The 22332-nt window shown below is 44.1% G+C and overlaps 1 protein-coding gene across 2 annotated transcripts in view; it reads left to right on the forward strand.

Moving 5' to 3' along the window:
• Positions 1 to 22332, forward strand: part of LOC142303615 (chloride anion exchanger-like) — a 98289-nt gene that overhangs the window by 13832 nt on the left and 62125 nt on the right. Inside the window, exons 2-3 of one of the 2 annotated variants that reach the window (XM_075345142.1) lie at positions 14925 to 15065; positions 18653 to 18858. In XM_075345142.1, the coding sequence (XP_075201257.1) occupies positions 18731 to 18858 (128 nt within the window). In that variant the 5' untranslated portion in view covers positions 14925 to 15065; positions 18653 to 18730. The remainder of the gene's footprint in view (positions 1 to 14924; positions 15066 to 18652; positions 18859 to 22332) is intronic. The other variant, XM_075345143.1, reaches the window with a different exon arrangement.

Raw genomic sequence — 22332 nt, forward strand, 5'->3', positions numbered from 1 at the left:
TCTACACAACGCAATAACAGTCTTCTCTTATTATTGCGTATTTTCTTCTTTTCTTTTATTTGATGCCTTTTTGGTGCAGATGTGAATTTGCGTTTTTAATACTTTTTTTAATACTACAGAAAAGCTTTGATTCTGCCGTTAAAAATGTCAGGTTTTTGTACCTGCATTTTTTTCAGGCTCCACATAAAGCCTATAGAAAAAAAAGCACCAAAACCGTTCAGTTCACAACATCTTTAGACGCTCAACGGGTGAAGATTTCATGAAAGCACATCCACTTTGCTTGTACATTTAGGCCTTGTTCACATGTAACATAGACGTTGCATTTTTTTCTGCTGATTATTTTGCACAGAAATTGTGCTGTGTTTAACTGTCCAATCCAAGCAAAGTGCACAATTATATGAGAACTGCATCAACTGTGTGTCTAAATACATGGCTGAACTGTGAGGTTTTGGTAATTTTTATTCAGAGGCTTCTATGTGGAGCTTAAAAAAATGTATGTAAAACACTGTAGTTCCTATTTTAATTGTGGGATCAGAGCTTTTCTGTACTATAAAAGCTACATAAAAAAGCAGCTTAACATCTGTACCAAAAATGCTTCAATTAAGAGGGGATAGGCGTAAAACAAAATGCAGCAAAAATGCACTAATCAGTGAAGACTGTTATTGCGTAGTTTGGTGCTGAAACCTGCAGAAAACAAAAAAGCACAGTATTTATGCAATGTGTGAACACGGCCTTACAAAATCAAAAAAGCCAGATATCATATTGTCAATGTTACATCAAGATGAGAATATTCTGGCTGCTACAACTATGAATGAATGAACAAAAAATATATCCATAGGTCCCAGCTAGAAATGAGCAGGAGGCACTGATAATGTTGCACCAGCCCTGGAATATCAAAAGCTGCGCCAGGGACAAGAGATTTGCAGCCTTCTGTCCAGCTGCCTGGCACCGCTGAACTGGACACTGGACGGGAGTCCTATGAATCGATCCGCTTTTCCCTAGTCCCAATTGTCCTGGATTCATCGGGAAAGTCCTGCATTTCGGTCTACGTCCTGCAGTCTTGAGTTTCTGCAGGACACCCACTATCCCTCTGACATCTCCTCTTGCCAGTGTTGAAAGAAATGGCAAATGGGTGTGACTAAAGGCATGGTCAAATGTTGCGTGTGTTGCATAATTTGTCCCTCTTTGTATTCTTCCAATGTTGGTAGGTATGGCACTGATGCTACCTTGCTTCCGTTGAATCTATACAGTTATCTGAAGAAGTGCCATCATATCCATAGACTAGCAAAGTGAATTAATGGCTATGTGATGAATACAAATACATTTGCAGCACACAAACAAGCTTAAAATAAATTCTGTGGTAAACAGATATCAAATGGCTCCGTTGCAAGATGCATCTTTGGACTGCATGTGCATGCCAACAAAGATATCATATCCATGCAGCTATAAAAGTAGATAATGTGAATCCAGATACAGCACATGTTATATTACCATATATGAGGGGGTGCGTGTTTGGAGCTGGGAATCCTTTCATCTACAGCATCTTGCTATTCCCCGTTTGAAAAAAAACAAACAACTTAGGACCATGGTACAAAGGGACCATTTTCTGTCTGAATATAAATCTTTGTATAGTGTATTATTTGCCATCTAATGAAAAATATTTCAAAAAGTCATTACTTTTTCAGATTTAACATTTTACATGCTAACAATCCCCTCCCTTTTTATTTTTGATAAATACACAAGAGTTAACGGTAAACAAGGAATAAAAGAAGCTCGCCACATTGAACATTGGAATTCAGAGCAGGAATTAATGTGTTGCATGGGTTTATGTCTTTTTACATCAATTAAGGAATGTGCTCCTCAGACCATCCGGGGCATCACAACTCTAGACCAGACCTCAGAGGACAATAACATTTTCACACTCCTTATCTGTGAACTGCCCCAATATTTACTGCCACAACTGTTTATTCCTCTTCCCATATTGATAGTTCTGCTCATGTCTCTGGTCTTATTTACTGCTCTATTCCTGTGCCCTGTAGTGTATAAATATCTTCACATTTTGTATTATACCAGCCTGATGAAGGGACCTGAGCAGTCTCAAAAGCTGCTATTAAATACCATCTTTACAATTAGCCAATAAAAAGGCATCAACCATTGACAACTCACAAATTTTAATATTTTGAGCTTATATAGAACTAGCTGTAGTACCCGGGCGTTGCCCGGGATAGTAACTGTCTCTCTGTCTTTCTCCCAGTCTCTGTCTGTGTGTCGCTGTCTGTTTGACTTGTTGTCTGTCTCATTCCTTGTCTGTCTGTTTCTATCTCTCTGTCTGTATTTGCATCAATCTGTCTCAATCTCTGTATCTGTCTGTCTCTCTCTCTCTGTCTCTTTGCCTGTCTGTCTGTTTGCCTGTCTGTCTCTTTGTCCGGCTCTCTTTTTGCCCGGCTGTCTTTTTGCCCTTCTGTCTCTTTGTCCGGCTGTCTTTTTTCCCGGCTGTCTATTTGCCCGGCTGTCTCTTTGCCTGTCTGTCTCTTTGCCTGTTTGTCTCTTTGTCCGGCTGTCTTTTTGCCCGGCTGTCTCTTTGCCTGGCTGTATCGTTCCTGGTCTGTCTCTTTCCTGGTATGTCTCTTTCCTGGTCTGTCTCTTTCCCGGTCTGTCTCTTTCCCGGTCTGTCTCTTTCCTGGTCTGTTTCTTTCCCGGGCTGTCTCTTTCCAGGGCTGTCTCTTTCCAGGGCTGTCTCTTTCTAGGGCTGTCTCTTTCTAGGTCTGTCTCTTTGCAGGGCTGTCTCTTTGCACGGCTGTCTTTCCAGGGCTGTCTCCTTCCCCGTCTGTCTCTTTCCCGCTCTGTCTCTTTCCCGCTCTGTCTCTTTCCCGCTCTGTCTATTTCAAGGTCTGTCTCTTTCCAGGTCTGTCTCTTTGCTCGTCTGTCTCTTTGCCTGTCTGTCTCTTTGCCCGTCTGTCTCTTTGGGCGGCTGTCTCTTTGCCCGGCTGTCTCATTGACCGGCTGTCTCTTTTCAGGGCTGTCTCTTTGCCCGTCTATCTCTTTTCTTTTCCCGTCTGTCTCTTTGCCCGTCTGTCTCTTTGCCCGTCTGTCTCTTTACAGGGCTGTCTCTCTCCCGCTCTGTCTCTTCTCTGCTCTGTCTCTTTCCAGGTCTGTCTCTTTCCCCGTCTGTCTCTGTCTGTCTTTTTCTGTCTCTCTCTATCCGTCTCACCACCGACATCTTTTTACCTCACACATAAACTTGTTATACTAACAGTTTATTTAGTTCCTATAGCAACCACTGACAGTTGCTATTTATAGCCTGCAGCTCCCACCTCCATTCAGTTTAATGGCTGCAGGATTTTTGTAGAGTAACTGGAAAGCGCGGGGTTAAATTTTCCCACCCAAACATTGTCTATGATGTTCCCTGAGTCACATGGAGTGTCTGTGCAAAATTTCGTGATTGTAAATGCGATGGTGGGGATTCCTTTAGCGGACATACACACACACACACACACACACACACACACACATACATACATACACTGAGCTTTATATATTAGATTCAAACCAGAAGTTTACATATATTATCTAAACTGACAAATGCATGTTTTTGTCACAATCTGACAGGAAATCAGAATAAGCCTTTCCTGTTGTAGGTCAATTAGGAACCAAAATTATTTATCTTTGTGGAATGCCAGAATAATGAGAACGAAAATGTTTTTAGGCCTATTTATTACTTTCTGCAAAGTCAAAAGTTTACATACATTTCATTAGTATTTGGTACCCTTGCTCTTAAACTGTATGACTTGGCTCAAATATTTTGGATATCCTTCCACAACCTTCTCACAATGCTGGTAGAAATGTGAGCCCATCCCTCCTGACAGAACTGGTGTAACTAAGCCATGTTTCTAGATCGCCTTGCTCACACCTGCCTTTTCAGCTTTGCCCATAAATTTTTAATAGGATTGAAATCAGGGCTTTGTGATGGCCACTCCAAAACATTGAATTTGTTATCTTTAAGCCACTTTGTAACCAGTTTGGCAGTATGCTTGAGGTCAGTGTCCATTTAGAAGACCCATTTCTGCCCAAGATCTAAGTTCCTAGCAGATGTCTTGAGATGTTGCTTCAGTATTGCCCCATAATCTTCTTTCCTCATGATGCCATCTATTTTGTGAAGTGCACAAGTCCCTCCTGCTGCTGCCACCCCCGAGTTACACAGTTGGGATGGTGTTCTTAAGCTGGGGTCACACTAAGCGACAGCGACAACGACGTCGCTGTTACGTCACCATTTTCTGTGACGTACCTTGTAAGTCGCTGTTATGATCGCTGCTTAGCTGTCAAACACAGCAGAAGCAGCGATCATAACGTCGCTGTGCTACATGTGCAGAGAGCAGGGAGCCGCGCTTAGCGCTGGCTCCTTGCTCTCCTAGGTACAGTACACATCGGGTTAATTAACCCGATGTGTGCTGCAGCTACATGTCACAGTGCAGAGAGCAGGGAGCCGCGCGCACTGCTTAGTGCTGGCTCCTTGCTCTCCTTGCTACAGTATACATCAGGTTAATTACCCGATGCGTACTGCAGCCACATGGGCACAGAGCAGGAGCCGGCGCTGGCAGCATGGGCGGAGGCTGGTAACCAAGGTAAATATCGGGTAACCAGGGAAAGGGCTTCCCTTGGTTACCCGATGTTTACGCTGGTTACAGCTTCGCAGCTGCCAGACGCCGGCTCCTGCTCGCTTCATTTCGTCGCTCTCTCGCTGTCACACACAGCGATGTGTGTGTCACAGCGGGAGAGTGACGACCAAAAAATGAAGCTGGACATTCAGCAACGAGCGGCGACCTCACAGCAGGGGCCAGGTCGTTGCTGGATGTCACACACAGCGACAGCGACGGGACGTCGCTGCAACGTCACAGAAAATGGTGACGTAGCAGCGACGTCGTTGTCGTTGTCGCTGTGTGTGACACCAGCTTTAGGCTGTAAAGCTTCTACCTTTTTCCTAAACATGTAACGATGGTTATTATGGCCAAACAGTATAATTTTAATTTCTTCAGATCACAAGATATGTCAACAAAAAATACGGTATTGTTCCTGTATGCATTTGCAAACACTAATCTGGCTTTTTTAATGTTTATTTTGGAGTAATCACTTCTTCCTGGCAGAGTGACTTTTCAGACCATGTTGATACAGTACTTATTTCAATGTGGATAATGACACAATTTACCAGCTTCCGCCAGCATCTTCACAAGGTCTTTTGCTTTTGTTCTTGGGTTGATATGCACATATCTAACCAAAGCACGTTCATCTCTGATACACAAAACCGATCTCCTTCCTGAGTAGTATGATGGCTGGACATTCCCATGATGCTACACAAAGAAGCAGTGTCTTTCAGGTCTGCATTAAAATGCATCCACAGGTGTGTCTCTAATTAACCCAGATGTTCCCAATAAAGCTTCCAAAGACATGACATCATCATATGGGCTGTCCCATATTGTTTAAATGCATAGTAGTCTTAAGGGCACTTTACACGCTGCGATATCGCTATCGATATCGCTAGCAAGCGTACCCGCCCCCGTCAGTTGTGCGTCATGGGCAAATCGCTGCCCTTGGTGCACAACATCGCTAACACCCGTCACACATACTTACCTGCCTAGTGATGTCGCTGTGGCCGGCAAACCGCATCCTTTCTAAGGGGGTGGTTCGTTCCGCGTCACAGCGACGTCACTAAGCGGCCGCCCAATAGAAGCGGAGGGGCGGAGATGAGCGGGCCGAACATCCCGCCCACCTCCTTCCTTCCTCATTGTGAGCGGCTGCAGGTACGAGGTTGTTCCTCGTTCCTGCGGTGTCACACATAGCGCTGTGTGCTGCCGCAGGAACAACGAACAACCTGCGTCCTGCAACAGCAGCGATAATCGGGAATGGAACAACGCGTCAACGATCAATGATAAGGTAAGTAATTTTGATTGTTAACGGTCGATCGTGCGTTTCACACGCAATGACGTTGCTAACGAGGCCGGATGTACGTCATGAATTCCGTGACCCCAACGACATCTCGTTAGCAATGTCGTTGCGTGTAAAGCGGCCTTAAGTGTATATAAACTTTTGACTTTGCAGAAAGTAATAAAAATGCCTCAAAACATTCTCTATCTCATTATTCTGGCATTTGGCAAATATAAATAATTTTTGTAATCCTAATTGACCTAAAACAGGAAAGGTTTATTCTGATTTCATGTCAGACAGTGAGAAAAACATGTATATGTATCGCTTTAGTGTGTGTAAACTTCTGGTTTCAACTGTATGTGTATACACACACGTAATCAAAATTGTTGGTACCCACAATGGTCACAGAAATAACTTGAAACTGATAAAAGTAATAATAAATAAAAAATCTATGAAAATGAACAAATGAAAGTCAGACATTGCTTTTCAACCATGCTTCCACAGAATTTAAAAAAAAAATAAAACTCATGAAGCAAGCCTGGAAAGAAATGATGGTACCCCTGAAAATAAAGTGACAAAAGGGACATGTTAAATCAAGGTATGTCCACTAATTAATATCACAGGTATCTACAATCTTGTAATCAGTCAGTGGGCCTGTATACAAGGCTACAGATACTCACTGTGCTGTTTGGTGGCATGGTGTGTACCACACTCAACATGGACCAGAAAAAGCGAAGGAAAGAGTTGTCTCAGGAGATTAGAAAGAAAATTATGGACAAACATATTAAAGGTAAAGGTTATAAGACCATCTCCAAGCAGCTTGATGTTCCTGTGACTACAGTTGCACATATTATTCAGAAATGTAAGATCTATGGGACTTTAGCAAACCTCTCTGGACGTGGCCGCAGGAGGAAAATTGATGACAAATCAAAGAGATGGATAAAAACGAATGATAACAAAAGAGATCAGAAAAATGTATAAAGAGATTAAAGGTGAACTTCAAGATCAAGGAACATCAGTGTAAGATCGCACCATCCATCATTGTTTGGGTCAAAGTGGACTTCATGGGAGACGACCAAGGAGGACACCATTGTTGAAAAAAAAAATCACAAAAAAGCCAGGCTGGAATTTGCCAAACTACATGTTGACAATCTACAAAGCTTCTGGGAAAATGTCCTATGGGCAGATGAGACAAAGATGGAACTTTTTGGCAAGGCACATCAGCTCTATGTTCACAGATGGAAAAAGGAAGCATATCAAGAAAAGAACACTGTCCCTTCTGTGAAACCTGGAGGAGGCTCTGTTATGTTCTAGGGCTGCTTTGCTGCATCTGCCACAGGGTATCTTGAATCTGTGCAGGGTGCAATGAAATCTCAAGACTATCAAGGGATTCTAGAGAAATGTGCTGCCCTGTGTCAGAAAGCTTGGTCTCAGTCACAGGTCATGGGTTTTGCAACAGGATAATGACTCACAACACACAGCTAAAAACACCCAAGAATGGCTAAGAGGAAAACATTGGACTATTCTGAAGTGGCCTTCTTTGAGCCCTGACCTAAATCCTATTAAGCATCTTTGGAAAGTGCTGAAACATGCCGTCTGGAAAAAGCAGCCTTCAATCACAGGACAACTGGAGCAGTTTGCTCTTGAGGAGTGGCCAAAATACCTGTCAAGAGGTGCAGAAGTCTCATTGACAGTTACAATCGTTTGATTGCAGTGATGCTTCAAAAGGTTGTGCAACAAAATATTAAATTAAGGAGGGAATCATCATTTCTGTCCAGGCCTATTTTATGGAAGTGTTACGCCCTGGCAGAGCCAGGTGGTCACACAAAAGGTCCCTGCGTAACACCTTCCCTCACAGGGTTACATACAGCCGACCTGAAACCCTAGCCACCCCCCTCAGGGCAAGACAGGCTCACCAGTGGGCGGGACCAGGCGGATGAAGAATGCCCACCTAGGGGAATAGACAGCCCGTGGTAGGAAAAACGTCAGATAAAGTCTAGAGTTGAGAGGAGTGGAAGCTTGGGCTAGGTGTAGCTTCAGAGGAGGTGAAGCTCAAGTTGACTGGCACCAGAGTTTGAGCCCTGGTGCATTGGCTAGGTGGCAGACGGTGGTCTCCGTCAGTAGGCGACGGGAAGATGGCAGCTGGACATCCAAGTTGGACTGGGACAGGGTTGCAGCCCGCCGGTACCGACACCGGAGAACCGACCCGGAAACCGTGCACAGAGGGGGTACTTGGACCCTGAAGCCAGGACTGGAACCAACGGCCTAGCTAATTAACCAATTGAGGGCAGGAGTTTAGGTCCTGTCCCAACCAAAGTCTAAAAAGCAGAAATCCACCCACAGAGAGTAATAGGGCATCCGCCAGGGCCCGGTAGATCCCATGAGTTAGCTTCAGCGGGCACGGCTCCTCAGCTACACAATACACCGGGAGCGGACTCTCGCGTTTCACACCGGGAAGTCTACACAAATAAAAACAGTGCAGAGGAAAAAACGGCGACCACCATCTCGGGTTGGGCACCAGAGTACAACCGGCCGCGGCAGCCGGCCACCAGCACCTTGGTTTACCAAAAGACTCGTGTGATTTATTCAACTGTGAGTAACCAAAAATCCCCTGGTACGTCTGGGCGCGCAGGTCCCTGCCATCGCCATCCCTTGCACCAACCCACCGGGTCCCGGGGCGATCATCCCTACCCATGGAGGGGTTAACATCCAGCTGTCATCACACCTCCCCCGGGTATCCTGCAACCGCAGTGGTGGTGTCCCACTTCACCACACACCGTGGGTGGCATCACGAACTGATTACGGCCAAGCCCGTACAACTACGCCCCCCCTTTTCATTTGGCATGTCTGCGTGACCCCCGAGTCCGGAGGATCCCTCGAGCCACACAGCGGGTCCGGATCTGAGCAGTTTAGCTGCTACAGGCGTGGGGGCGGCACAGAAGCATGGTTGAAAAGCAATGTCTGACTTTCATTTGTTAATTTTCATAGATTTTTTTAATTTATTTTTACTTTTGTCAGATTCAAGTTATTTCTGTGACCATTGTGGTTTTTTCTTTCATTAAATGGGGGTACCAACAATTTTGACCACTTGTGTATTTGTCATGCAATGTTCGGCTCTGCACACACTTGGTGGCACAGTGTCGTCAGACTCTGTTCACACTACAGAGTCTGACAAGCAGCCTGATGCTTCAGTGTTGTTCAGCCAGAGCCAGGCGTTGGCAGATTCAGGTTCACTGGTCTTCAGACCTGCTGAGGTTAATTCCTGCTGACTTGTGAGCAGAAACTAGGAGCTCAGGTTGTTAATTGCCATGTGCAGCTGTCTCTTTCTTATTTAAGGTACTGGTTTCTTCCAGTATGCATCGATAATAGCTACAGCGTAGCTCCAGCATTTATAGTCTATGTGATGATCCAGTTCATGATATTCTGTAGTAGTTATTTTGAATGGTGGGGAAGTTCCAATGTTGTGCGTTTATTTCCTTCCTTTTTCTTTATTCCCCTGGACACATTATGTATCTTCTTTGTGTTTGAGTGCAGTGTGTACGAGTTTTCGTTCTCCCTTGTCCATGTAATTTCTGTGGGGTTTTGTTACCTTGTTTCTGGCCCTTCCCAAGGGTGTGGGAGAGGGGGACTAAGATCAGGGCTCGGACAGGAGTCACGGTCACGCTAGGAGCTCAGACCTGGCTACCCTCAAGCCTACCTCTGAGATAAGGGACAGCACAGGGTCTCGAGTTTGAGGGTCAGCCTAGGAGCCCCTGTTCTGTCATTTCATACCCCATGACAATATTAAAAGAGGTAAATTAAAAAAAGTTGTTTTAATGTATATAGGGGCCTGCCAGGGGTCTTAATTAATTTAGATGTCTACTCTGGGGTCTGAATTTATTTGTGTAACTTTAGAGCATTGGGATAGGCTGTAAGATGTTAGAGATGTCTTCACAGCAAATTTAGAAGTCATTGGGAGAAAACATTAGACTTGTCTGGTGCAGGTGGAAAGGAAAATAGAATAAATGTAATGCATGTAATCTAATCCAAAGAAAATATAATCTTATAGTCACTAGGAATCACTGAATTTATGTGCTATCTATTGTTTGCATATCTCTACATCTAGTACTATATTCTCTTACATAGTATTTGTGCTGCCCCCACGTCAGCAGCCGGGCTACTTGGATCTGGACCCGCGGTTGCTCGAGGGGCAACTAGACCTGGGGGTCGTGCGGCCACTCGAATTAAGGGGGTATTTACAGGGGATGGTGTGTTTACAGTTCGTGACGCTACCCATGGTGTGTGGTAAAGTGAAGTACCACCGCTGCAGCTGGGGAGTACCTGGTGGCGATGGAGTGGGCAGCCAGGTGTTTAACCCCTCCACGGTTAGGGAGGGGGACTCAGTGATGGTGACAGGGATGTGGGGAGGTAGGGGGTCACTTGTGTACTTACTTAGTCCAATAATGCTGACACCAACAACTTAGTAAACCAAAGTTCTGGACACGGCTGCTGCTTGGGGGGGAGCATGTTTGAGTCCCGTTTCTGCTGGTGTTGCCTGTTGATCTGTGACCTTTCCCCTGTTTCACCTTGTTCTCTACTTAGTTGGCCCCTATAGCTTGAAACTAGTCGGGTCCCGCTTCCCAATGTGGCTAACTGAGGTAGCTTGCTCTCAGGGTTCACGCTTGGGATTTCCGGGACTGTAGGTGTGGAAAGTCCTATCCCCCTCGTTTCGCTAGTACCCCGATTTTGGAGCGGGTGGACAGCGGATCTTGAAGGCTCCGTCCTTGTCGGGTAAATTGTCAGATTGCCTGAAGCTACTCCCTGACCTAGGGTCCACGTACCCCTTTGAGCCCTGCTCCCAGCCCGGTGATGGTACAAGGCCGCCGGCTGTCCTCCTCGACAGTTCCGTGACCCTTTTCACAATCCCCTGTGACCGGGGGTCCAGCTCCTACCAGGCCCAGACCAACGTCTGCTACCTAGTACTTCCAAGGAGCCCAGCTCCTGACCTCCTCTCTTCTTCACCGCCAACTCTACACTCCCTTCTCCTGACACTCCTGACCTCCCCTTAACCAACCCCCCAAGTGTGCAACCCTATTCCACTCAGGCCGTCCACTAGTGTGTCTGGTGGGTGTGGTGTAGGATTTTGATTAGCTGGTTTTGGCAACACCATTGGTTAGGGACCCGTAATTAAGGAGGAGGTGGATACTGTACAGAAGGGCAGATTGCACAATACCCTGTGACAACCTGATAGGCCAGGGTGTCACATATTCAATGTGATAATAATATATCTGTGCTCATTTATACCTATATAAACTTAATATCTGAACATTATGATGCTGATTAATCAAGTAGTTTTCAGCATTTTTTAGCGTAAAACTGCTTAAAATTGCAATTTGCAATTACACCAAATATATCTGACTTTTGGTGTCTATAAAGCACTCCTGGCCAGGTCCATCAACTTTTTAAAAACCTATTGTCCCAATGACTATGCAGGAAACCAAGACTTCTAAATTGACCCTCAGGCTAGGGGGCACTATGCTATTGCTAGTCTCAGTGATACCCCTATAGGCGGGGGATGTCTGAGTCTCCTTTCTGGCCTGCTCCTGCTGCCCTGATCTGACACTTCCTTCCCCAGAGAGGACCGGGACAGGAGTGAGATTAAACCCACAAAAATAGACAGACAGGGGAAACCAAAACTCTTTCACGCAGCACGCTCTCACAGAGGTATAACACAATAAAAGATAAGGAGGAAAGCAAGAGCAGGTTGGACACAACAAGACAATGGGTAAACAATACAACCACTCCAGGCAAAAAGCAACACTTTCAATGTAGTCTGGGCTACCAAAACTCACAGACCAACACAATATAAATTATAGCTGGCATAGGAAAAATATTCCATCCAGCTTAAATAAGAGGAGCAGATGTGATTGGATTTTTCACAATATGTGATCAAAGAAGCCTAACAAGCAGGCTAGCAGAGGTTAACTCTTGCTAGCCTTACTATGATTGAGCACACAGTAGGTCGACAACCAAGTCTGCCTATGTTGACTAGAGAAACCATTAGGTGGAGTGTCAGAATCTGCAATGTGAACAGAGCTTGACGCCACCATGACAGTCTGAGAAGTACATGCAAAAATCCATGTGACAGCATGGCGTAGCGAAGAACAGTCACAAATTAATCTTAATTTCTGCCAAAAAGTCAAGTAAATTATAACAGAAATTTGCTCCAGCTTTTGAATGGTGTACATTTCTTCTGGTGGAACTTGGCAGCTTAAAGATTGGCCAAATTCATTGGGAGATTCAGGAGTTCAAATAAATTCATAATTTCATAGTATAGGTCATGAATGCAGCAATGAACTTGTAACAGGATAAGGCACAGCCACTGAACTAGAAATGGAGGTGCACTTGTCAGTTTCCAAACCATAGTTATCCAATATAAAAAAAGGCACTCGTCAGGGTGTACTTTAAACAAAGTTTATTTTCAAAAGAATTTTGTTGTGAACATGTGACGTTTCGGCCACGTAGTGGCCTTCATCAGACGACTCACAAAATTGTACGTACTGGAAAAAATATATGCAGCAATGTATATTAGTACAGTATAGAGCAGCGTCTTATGCAAAAAGACCAAGGTCAGCAAGAAAATGGTAATATAAACAGTTTTAAGATTGTGTCAAAACCAGAGATGCACCCAGTAACAGGAGCCAGCGACAGCATGGAGCAGCAGTGTCAAGCAGCGGTATCCACGTGAAATACAAAGTTGTAGGGCATCATTAATTCAATATGAATCGACACCTTGCATACAGAAATGCTATGATTAGAACGTGTAAAACTCACAAGGCTGCAGACGTGAAGTGATACCTCATGGAGACCTTCCTACAAATCATTGGGTATGGTGGCTGTGTGGAGTGGCCTCCACGCTCACCTGACCTGACCCTATTGGATTTCTTTCTGTGAGGTCACATCAAACAGCAGGTGTATGCGACCCCTCCACTAACATTGCAGGACCTACGACGACGTATCACAGATGCTTGTTCAAACGTGTCACCTACCATATTGCACAACGTGCAGCAAGATACAGTATGCTGTCCAGAGTCCAGATGTGCATTGCAGCTGACGGTGGCCACTTTGAGCATCAAAGTTAAATGAGCACCATATGCGTGACCAGCATTCAATGTTTTGGGGGCTTATGGGTTTCATATCATAGCATTTCTGTATGCAAGGTGTCGATTCATATTGAATTGATGATGCTCTACATTTTTTTAATTCCCTTTTTTTCTCTATCTCGTTCCGTTTTCGAGATAAAAATGCTAACTCTGTTGTTTTCCACCAGGTGGCGCTATAGGTGGTTTCAATGCGTAGTGAATGGATACTTTACTATACCTAGACACCACTTCTATGCCTATAGCTGCCACCGTTCTCAAGTTAATGGCGGTGGACAGGATATGGGTGGACACACTGTATGAACCATTAGTGCTTAAAGACTAAGGGCGGCTATGTACACTACGACATCGCAGGTGCGATGTCGGTGGGGTCAAATCGAAAGTGACGCACATCCGGCGTCACTTGCGATGTCGTAGTGTGTAAATCCTAGATGATACGATGAACGAGCGCAAAAGCGTCGTTATCGTATCATCGCTGCAGCCTCCGACATTTCCATAATGCCGGTGCAGCGACAGGTGCGATGTTGTTCCTCGCTCCTGCGGCAGCACACATCGCTGTGTGTAAAGCCGCAGGAGCGAGGAACTTCACCTTACCTGCCGCCGGCTGCAATGAGAAGGACGGAGGTGGGCGGGATGTTTATATCCTGCTCATCTCCGCCCCTCCGCTTCAATTGGCCGCCTGCCGTGTGACGTCACTGTGACGCCGCACGACCCGCCCCCTAAGGAAGGAGGCGGGTCGCCGGCCAGAGGGACGTCGCACGGCAGGTATGTGCGTGTATAGCTGCCGTAGCGATAATAATCGCTACGGCAGCTTTCACTAGATATCGAACGTGCGACGGGGGCGGGACTATCGCTGCAGCATCGGTAACACATTGTTACCGATGTTGCAACGTGCAAAGCCCGCCTAAGATAAAAACAGAACATGCAGGCAGGACTTGAAAAATAAAAAAAATCCCTCTTTAGGTAATCTTACAATGTTTCAACTACATAAGCTTTTTCAAGCTTAATTTTGCACTGACTGTATATTGAAGCTTTTGATAAATATATGGTAATGAGAATTGTAATATAGCTTTAATAAACATTGCCTCTATTGGCTTGCCTTTCTCTTATAAGGTATCCTGATAGAATCTCTTCCTAAATAAGCAACACACCCAGACATCCACATGATGTTAAGGAAAACATGAATATCAGATTAAGCTGCCTTCTTCCATTGATCTTTGATGTTGTTCCAACATGACTATTGTAGGCTCTTTTGGCAATTATTAGCAGTTAGCATAGGCAGTATCTGACTTGCTCCTTTCTATCATAGCCAGTAGTAACGTTTTCACAAATTTGCGCCCATAGACCACTTAACCTGCCCCTTGATTAGTCCACTGATGGCCCTAGCACTTTGCTAGCCATCTAACATCACACATTTGTCAATCACATTGACTGGATGGCAGCCAACACCAGAAGAGACATTGTCCCATTGTTCTTTTACCCAATCTCTTGGTATGGAGCTGCCAGGCAGAGTGCACTATTCCATACAGCAGAAAAAGGTATACCCGACTTATACCAGCCCAGTGGAGAGCAAAGTCACATCTCTGTTTGATGTTTGATCCAAGATCTTTCCTGGCACATATAGCAAACAGATAGTTTAAAATACAATGTGAAACCTCCCTTCATTTTTATTGCTTAGTTTACGATTTAAACACAGTTATCTGAGGATATTGTGCATATAACAGTGCCTATAAGGAATAACATCTCAGGTAAAATTAGCAATACTCCAAGGAAATGTCTTATCAATATTGCATAAATTGATTGTCTCAAAGGTTACGAAATCTTCTCCTATGTTAAGTAGTTAATTAAAGTTAATCATTGCTACAGAAGATGCCAAACACCTACAAGAATACACAAAGACCTGCTTGAGAACAGTTACAACAGTGACCGGAATTACTTCATAACGGAGTCTCACAGGCTTTATGATACCATTTTAAAGAGTTCTGTTCCACTGCATGGAATCATAAGGTAAGGAACAATGTAGAAAACATGAAGAATAATTACAGTTAGAATTTAATCCATATGTATATGTTTACAGAATTTTTTAGAATACTTACATACCAATTATTGCTATTTAATAGAGAGAATGATCATGTAGATATGTTGCACTTCATTAGTATCATAGCATTGTGCTTTCATTTTTCGGTTAGCTTTCTTTCGACTCATTGAACTTGTACTAAACCTTTCCCTTGCAGTCGCAATTACTAGACTGTCCAATCTTATGTTGAGAATGGAGATGGACCTCTCATCTATTATTTAGGATTTACCCTAGCGATAGGGCAACACATTTTAAGAACCAGATGTGTATTGAAAAATTGCGCATGTTTTCAATGTGCTGTGTGTGTCATTTTGTTACCATTTTCCAGGTCTCTTTGGTGTCCGTGAATTCAGACACTTTTGTCTATACTCAGTCTGAAACCAGTAAACACCATTTATTTTTCACAGTTGAAAATGTACTACAGTTATGGCCAAAAGATTTGAGACTGATAGAACTTTTGATTTTTACAAAGTTTGCTTCTTCAGTGTTTTTTTTAATATATTTTAGTCAGATGTTTCTATGGTTATTGGAGTACAATGATAAAAATTTAATTTCTAAACTTTAATTGACAAATACATCAAGTTTATGCAAAGTCTTAACATGCACAGTGTTGTCCCTTATTTTTCAAGACTTCTGCAAGTGCATGTTGGACATCAGCTTCAGGGCAAACTCCTGGCTGATGACAATCCATTCTTGTCTTATCAGTGCTTTTAATTTTTCCACAATTACTATAAGGTTTTTTTTGTCCACACGCTTTTTGAGAATTGATCACAGATTTTCAATGGGGTTAAGGTCTGGGGAGTTTCCTGGCTAAGGCTAGGCTCCTCTAAGACAGAGGTCTCAAACACGCGGCCCACGAGCCGCATGCAACCCCTGAGGCCGCTTGTTGCGGCCCGCAGACCCCCTGACGATCACAGCTCTATGCCCGGGGCCGGCAGGACTTTACTACAACTGAATAATTTGCAGTGCCGCGCAGAGGACATGTCTGCGCTATACCTCCTGCCCGCCAATAGATGCAAGGAAGTGACGTCGCATCGCTGTAAGACGTCACCTCCTTGCACCTGATTGCACCTGCACAACTTTACTACAATTGAATAATTTGCTGTGCCACGCAGAGGAGCTGTTCGCGTTATACCAAAGGCTGCTGCCCGCCAATCAGATACAAGGAAGTGACATTGCTGTATGACGTCACCTCCTTGCATCTGATTGGTGGGCAGCAGCCATCTCCTCTGCGCGGCACCGTAAATTATTCAAATGTAGTAAAGTCCTGCTGCCGGCGCCGACCCCAGGCATAGAGCTGCGATCATCATAGACCGCAACAAGCAGATATGTCCTCACGATCAGGACCCAGCTGCGTCCTGGACACAGCGGGCCCTGACCTGCGGGGCCACATGTTACCTCAGCAGGAGACCGTAGCTGCCTGTGCCCACTATCAGGGTTCAGAGCGCTGCGGTCTCCTCGCTGTGTGTGTGTGTGCACAATACTACTGGGCACAATACTACAAGGATGAGCACAATACTACAGAGCACAATACTATAAAGATGGGCACAAAGGTACTGGGCACAATACCACAAGGATGGGCACAATACTACAAGGATGAGCACAATACTACAGAGCACAATACTACAAGAATGGGCACAAAGGTACTTGGCACAATACTACAAGGATGAGCACAAAGGTACTAGGCATAATACTGCAAGGATGAGCACAAGGGTACTGGGCACAATACTACAAGGATGGGCACAAAACTACTGGGCACACTACAACAAGGATGGGCAAAAAAGGTACTGGGCACAATACTACAAGGATGGGCACAAAGGTACTGGGCACAATACTACAAGGATGGGCACAATACTACAAAGATGGGCACAATACTATTGGGCACAATACTACAGGGCACAAGGAGGGGCTCAATACTACTCGGCACAATACCGCAAGGATGAGCACAATACTACAGGGCACAAACATGGGCACAATACTACAGGGAACAAGGATGGGCACAATACAACTGGGCACAATACTACAAGGATGGGCACAATACTACAGGGCACAAAGATGGGCTCAATACTACTGGGCACAATACCGCAAGGATGAGCACTATACTACAGGGCACAAAGATGGGCACAATACTAACAGGGCACAAGGATGGGCACAATACAACTGGGCACAATACTACAAGGATGGGCACAATACTACAGGGCACAATGATGGGCACAATACAACAGGGCACAATGCTACTGGGCACAATATCACAAGGATGAGCACAATACTATGGGGTACATAGATGGGCACAATAGTACAGGGCACAAGGATAGGCACAATACTACAGGGCACAAGGATGGGCACAATACTACAGGGCACAAGGATTAGAACAATACTACTGGGCACAATACTACAGGGCACACGGATGGGCAGAATACTACTGGGCACAATACTACAAGGATGGACACAATACTATAGGGCACATGGATGGGCACAATACTACTGGGCACAATATCACAAGGATGAGAACAATACTACTGGGCACAATACTACAGGACACAAGGATGAGCACAATTTATCCTGGGCACAATACCACAAAGATGGGCACAATACTACTGGGCACAATACCACAAGGATAAGCACCTTACTACAGGACACACAGAAAGGACATTACTACAAAATATTGGCTGTGATTACTATATGATGCTGATAATTGTAAAACAATATTACAAAAAGGTGATAAAATAAAAAAAAATTAAAAATAAAGCATGAAAATTATGTTTTTTGCCTTTAAAAATGCATTTTTATATTTAAACTTAACTAAAACAAAAAAATGCAGGTTTGTTATAAACAAGTAAAAAAAAATGTTCAAAAAAATGACCAAAGATGTATAGAAAAAAAACAGGTTTTTAATTTTTTTTTGGTGCACACTACATCCGATGATACTGGTGTTACCCCGAGTGCGCGCCATTCAAATATTACAAGCCTCGCACTGGGATGAACACCAAGCATATCCGAGCACAGTGATACTCGAGAGAGTGGTGTTCATACATAAAGCACCTGAACTCTGACCCTAAACTCTGTTTATTGGGAAAAAGTCTGTGTTCAACACGAACACCGAACCTCGGGTTCACTCACCTATACTAAATAGGCAATCTGTAAGTAAACTCTTACAGCAGTTATGGACTACAGGAACACGGCGCATTTCTTTGTCTCCAATCTCCTTTCAGTCAAACTGTGCACAGGCAAAACCAAGAGATGGGCTTCCAATTCAATGAAGGCACGACACTGTATAATGCCTAGTGCAATTCATGCTAAGAAGTGAGAGGAAAGATGTTCAGCAGTTATAGTGATGCCAGAATGCTGATGGAAAACTCCACCAAAAAGTGGATGGATGAAGTGGATGAAATTTTAACCTATTGTGGGGAATGAGTCTAGTAAGACCAAGATTTCTAGAGGTTTTGTGATAAAGAAAAGGTATACTTTATTTTATATTGTAAAATTCTACTAATATGTCTATTTCTATATTTGACAGCTAATATCAAACCGTATTTAGTAGACTGTTTATCACCTATAATTACATTAAAAAGGAAAGAAACCAAACAAATTAACAATGGCATCTTTGAGAAATAAGTATTTGGTGGCAAGGCCAGTTTATTCAGAGGATTCCTTTTCTGCTGATCATGAAATTATAGAAAGACACCACACCACAACTTTGGATCTTCTAAAAAGGACTTGTAGGTAAGTGGAGTATGTCATGTATTAAGATATTTATTTGATAAATTAATATATTATAGCCTAGACTCTGAACACAAACATGGCAAGCCTAAATGAAGAGCTTTTGTTACTCATACCTGACTATTCTCGCCATGCCATCAGAAAGATTTTTTGTGTTGGAGTATACAGTAGTTGCAGAAATATTCTGTAAAGGGGACTATGTTGAGCGGATAATGTAGTGTTACTTTTCAAAGGGTTTTCCACAGCTTGGACATCCTCACCCGAGGCCTGCAACCAATCAGCAGATGATTTGAACATCAGGACACAGTATGTTGGGGCCACTATACTATTTGAAGTATGAAGTTAAAATCCAGCTTCACAGGCTCACAAACGTCTTTATTGGTTATAATATTTAGTGAACTACATTGCCAAATTTCAGGTGGACGGTCATTTTTGCCAAATTTCATGTGGTCGGTCTTCTTGAAGACCGACCACCTGAAATTTGGCAATGTAGTTCACTAAATATTATAACCAATAAAGAAGTTTGTGAGCCTGTGAAGCTGGATTTTCTTGACCCACCTTGTGAACGCCCTGTTAGGAATAAATCCGTGCTCCAGATTGCTCTCCAAACTAAATCATGGTGAACTGGCTTCTCTTTATATACTATTTGGAGAGCTATGTGGGGACAATTATATGGTTTGCAGGGCTATGTGGGTACCATTAAACTATTTGGAGGGCTATGTGAGAGCCATTGTACTGTTTGGAGGGTTATGTGGGGGCAAATATACTGCTCAGAGGGTTATGTAGGGGTCATTCTTCTATGTTTGACTATCCGGGGTCAATATGTGTGGAGGGTTGTGTATGGTGTAATATATTGAGAGAAGGGCTATGGGGGCCATTATACAGTGTGGGGGTCGATATAATGTTTGGGGGCCATTATACTGTATATAGACCTACTATGCTGGAGGGGCTTCAATAAAAGAAAAATGTTCGGTAAAAGCTGCAAAGTTATGAGATATGCTCTTCTGTGACAGTACTGAATATTTTCTTTTTCTTTCGGGGGAGAGTCGGTGGGTTCAGGACTTCTGCTATGGAGCCCCATGATTCCTATGCACTTTCCTCCATTATACCCGTCTTCTTTGTGTTAACTCTAATAAAATTTACATTATCTTATGAGATCAGTCTTCCTAACAGATTTCCTTCTTTATATTGACAGTTTGTTGGAAACTTATCAAAATACTTTAATTAAGAATTTTTTTTAAGTAAAAAGAAAGATTAACCAGAGTAATTTCCACATTAAATTGAAGGTTAAGGTATTTTCTATAGAATATAAAAAATAAATCACTGTTTTGTGCAACCTAATCCACTTTGTGGTATAAAATGAAACGTTGCTATAAGTTAAAACCTACAAAGATTATCGGTATCGATTGATAACGGTAAAGACCTACACATTATGCGTGACTGAGAGATAACGGTAACGGTACAGACCTACCCATTATGGGTGTCGTTGATAGATAACGGTAAAGACCTATTCATTATGGGTGCTATTGATAGATAGCGGTAAGGACCTAGTCATTATGGGTGTAAAAAACTTGGAATATGAACACATTAACCTTTGGAATTCTTCACTCTGCAAACATGTGGAGCCAAGACTGGAAATTACCAGAGATAAGTAATTGACCATGTGTAGAGAGACATTGACAAATATCACATTGTTATGTACCTGACAAACTATTTCTGGGCTGACTTGTAGGAAAGACAGGACTTTACATTCCTTATTTATATGAAATATAACTGCAATGGTTACTACATACAGTATATTGGCTATACTAGACTCTGTTCTGTGTTAGAGGCTGATTTAACAAATAGCATGAGTAATTTCATGCGTCATATATTACCTCTATACAGATAAATGATCAAGTGTTGCTTATTTGCATTTGCAAAGGAAAAAAAAATATGTGGACAGGCAGGGTAATTGGTATGAATAATAGCTGTAGGAGACCTGACTTATGATATGACAACTTAACTGCTTTCCACAAATTACTTCAAAAGAAAGTTAGATCCCATCGAAAATCTGTACCAGGGAGTGGAGGTTTCGTACAGCAGAATCACTGGTTCTCTTTAATGAAACCAGCTGAGTATGGAGTCTTATAGACAGGGCTACATGAGAGAAAAGTATGCAAATTAGATATTTTGCAAGTACCTCCAAGGAAGGATAGCCACCTTCTAAGTCAATGTCTGACCCTTTAATGAGCATGGAACATGACCAGGGATAAATGCTCCTTATTAGTTTTAAGCAGTCTGGCTGGATGAGTGCAACACCCTACAGGCAAATGCTTCTTCTTAAACAACTAAGTATGCCCAACCAAGTAACCATTACTTCGACCACATAGACTCAAGTGACATTACACTCAGCCAGCCAGATTCTGCTCTGCAATGATGAGGAATAAACACCCTGAAATAGCTGTCTGCAGATGAAGTCCTGCTATTACGGGGGGACTGGCAGATCAGGATAAGGGGGTAAATATCCCAATCACCAGTCAGGGCCCACCATGCTCCAGATGACAAAGGAGCTGCTGTGAACCCAAAGGTTAGGTGGAGAATACAGAGCTGGGTAGCTCTGAGATAACCCAGGAGACCTGGGAACCGGTCACGTGTGTAGGGACACGTCAGACCGGACAACAACCCAGTTAGCGTTTCAGTGTACCTATGGCGCTACACCGACCACGTGTGCAGGGAACACGTCAGGCCGGGTGGTGACCAGGTAAGGTTGACCGGAAGACCTCCGCGAAAGCGCCCTGTAGGTCACGTGTGTACGACACGTCAGACCGAGCGGTCCCCTGATTAGCGTTTCATGCCACCAGGGCTCTCAACTGGCCACGTGTGTACAGGACACGTCAGGCCAAATGGTCACACTGGTAGCGTTGACTGGGAAGCCGATACGAGGGGAACAGGGTCCACACACCCAGCCCAGGAACTCCCTGTTAACGCCACAGGGGTCCTGGGGTACACTGTCCGTGTGCGTAGAGGGCACAACCAGACAGGTGGCACAGCAGCCGCAGCCCAGTTAACTGGACTGCACTAGCAGGACTGGATGGTAGGAGGTAGAAGCCCGGCGCCTGACCCTAACGTGCTGAGCCACGGGTGTCTTGGCGTGACAAGCACCGGACGCCTAACCCTGCCTACCACTTCCAATCTATGACTTATGCCTCAATGAGGCTCTAACATGGAGGTGTGCTCTGTCTGAGCAAATGTGAAGACTGCACACCTCCATGTTGTCTCCAGCCCCTTTTATAACCTGGATCCGCCCCAAACTCAGGGTGGACCACAATGGCACCTCCAGGGTCCAATAGCGGAGTGCCATGTCATCAGCGACATCACCAGCGGCCTATCCGGAACCGCCACATCACTGATGACCTCATGGCTGCCACTCCCCAAACACCTCACCAGTCATCGTCTGACGACCAATGGTGAGGTGCCGTGTCATAGGGGCGGGCC

The sequence above is a fragment of the Anomaloglossus baeobatrachus genome, chromosome 4 (assembly GCF_048569485.1).
Source record: "Anomaloglossus baeobatrachus isolate aAnoBae1 chromosome 4, aAnoBae1.hap1, whole genome shotgun sequence".
Taxonomy (NCBI): Eukaryota; Metazoa; Chordata; class Amphibia; order Anura; family Aromobatidae; genus Anomaloglossus; species Anomaloglossus baeobatrachus.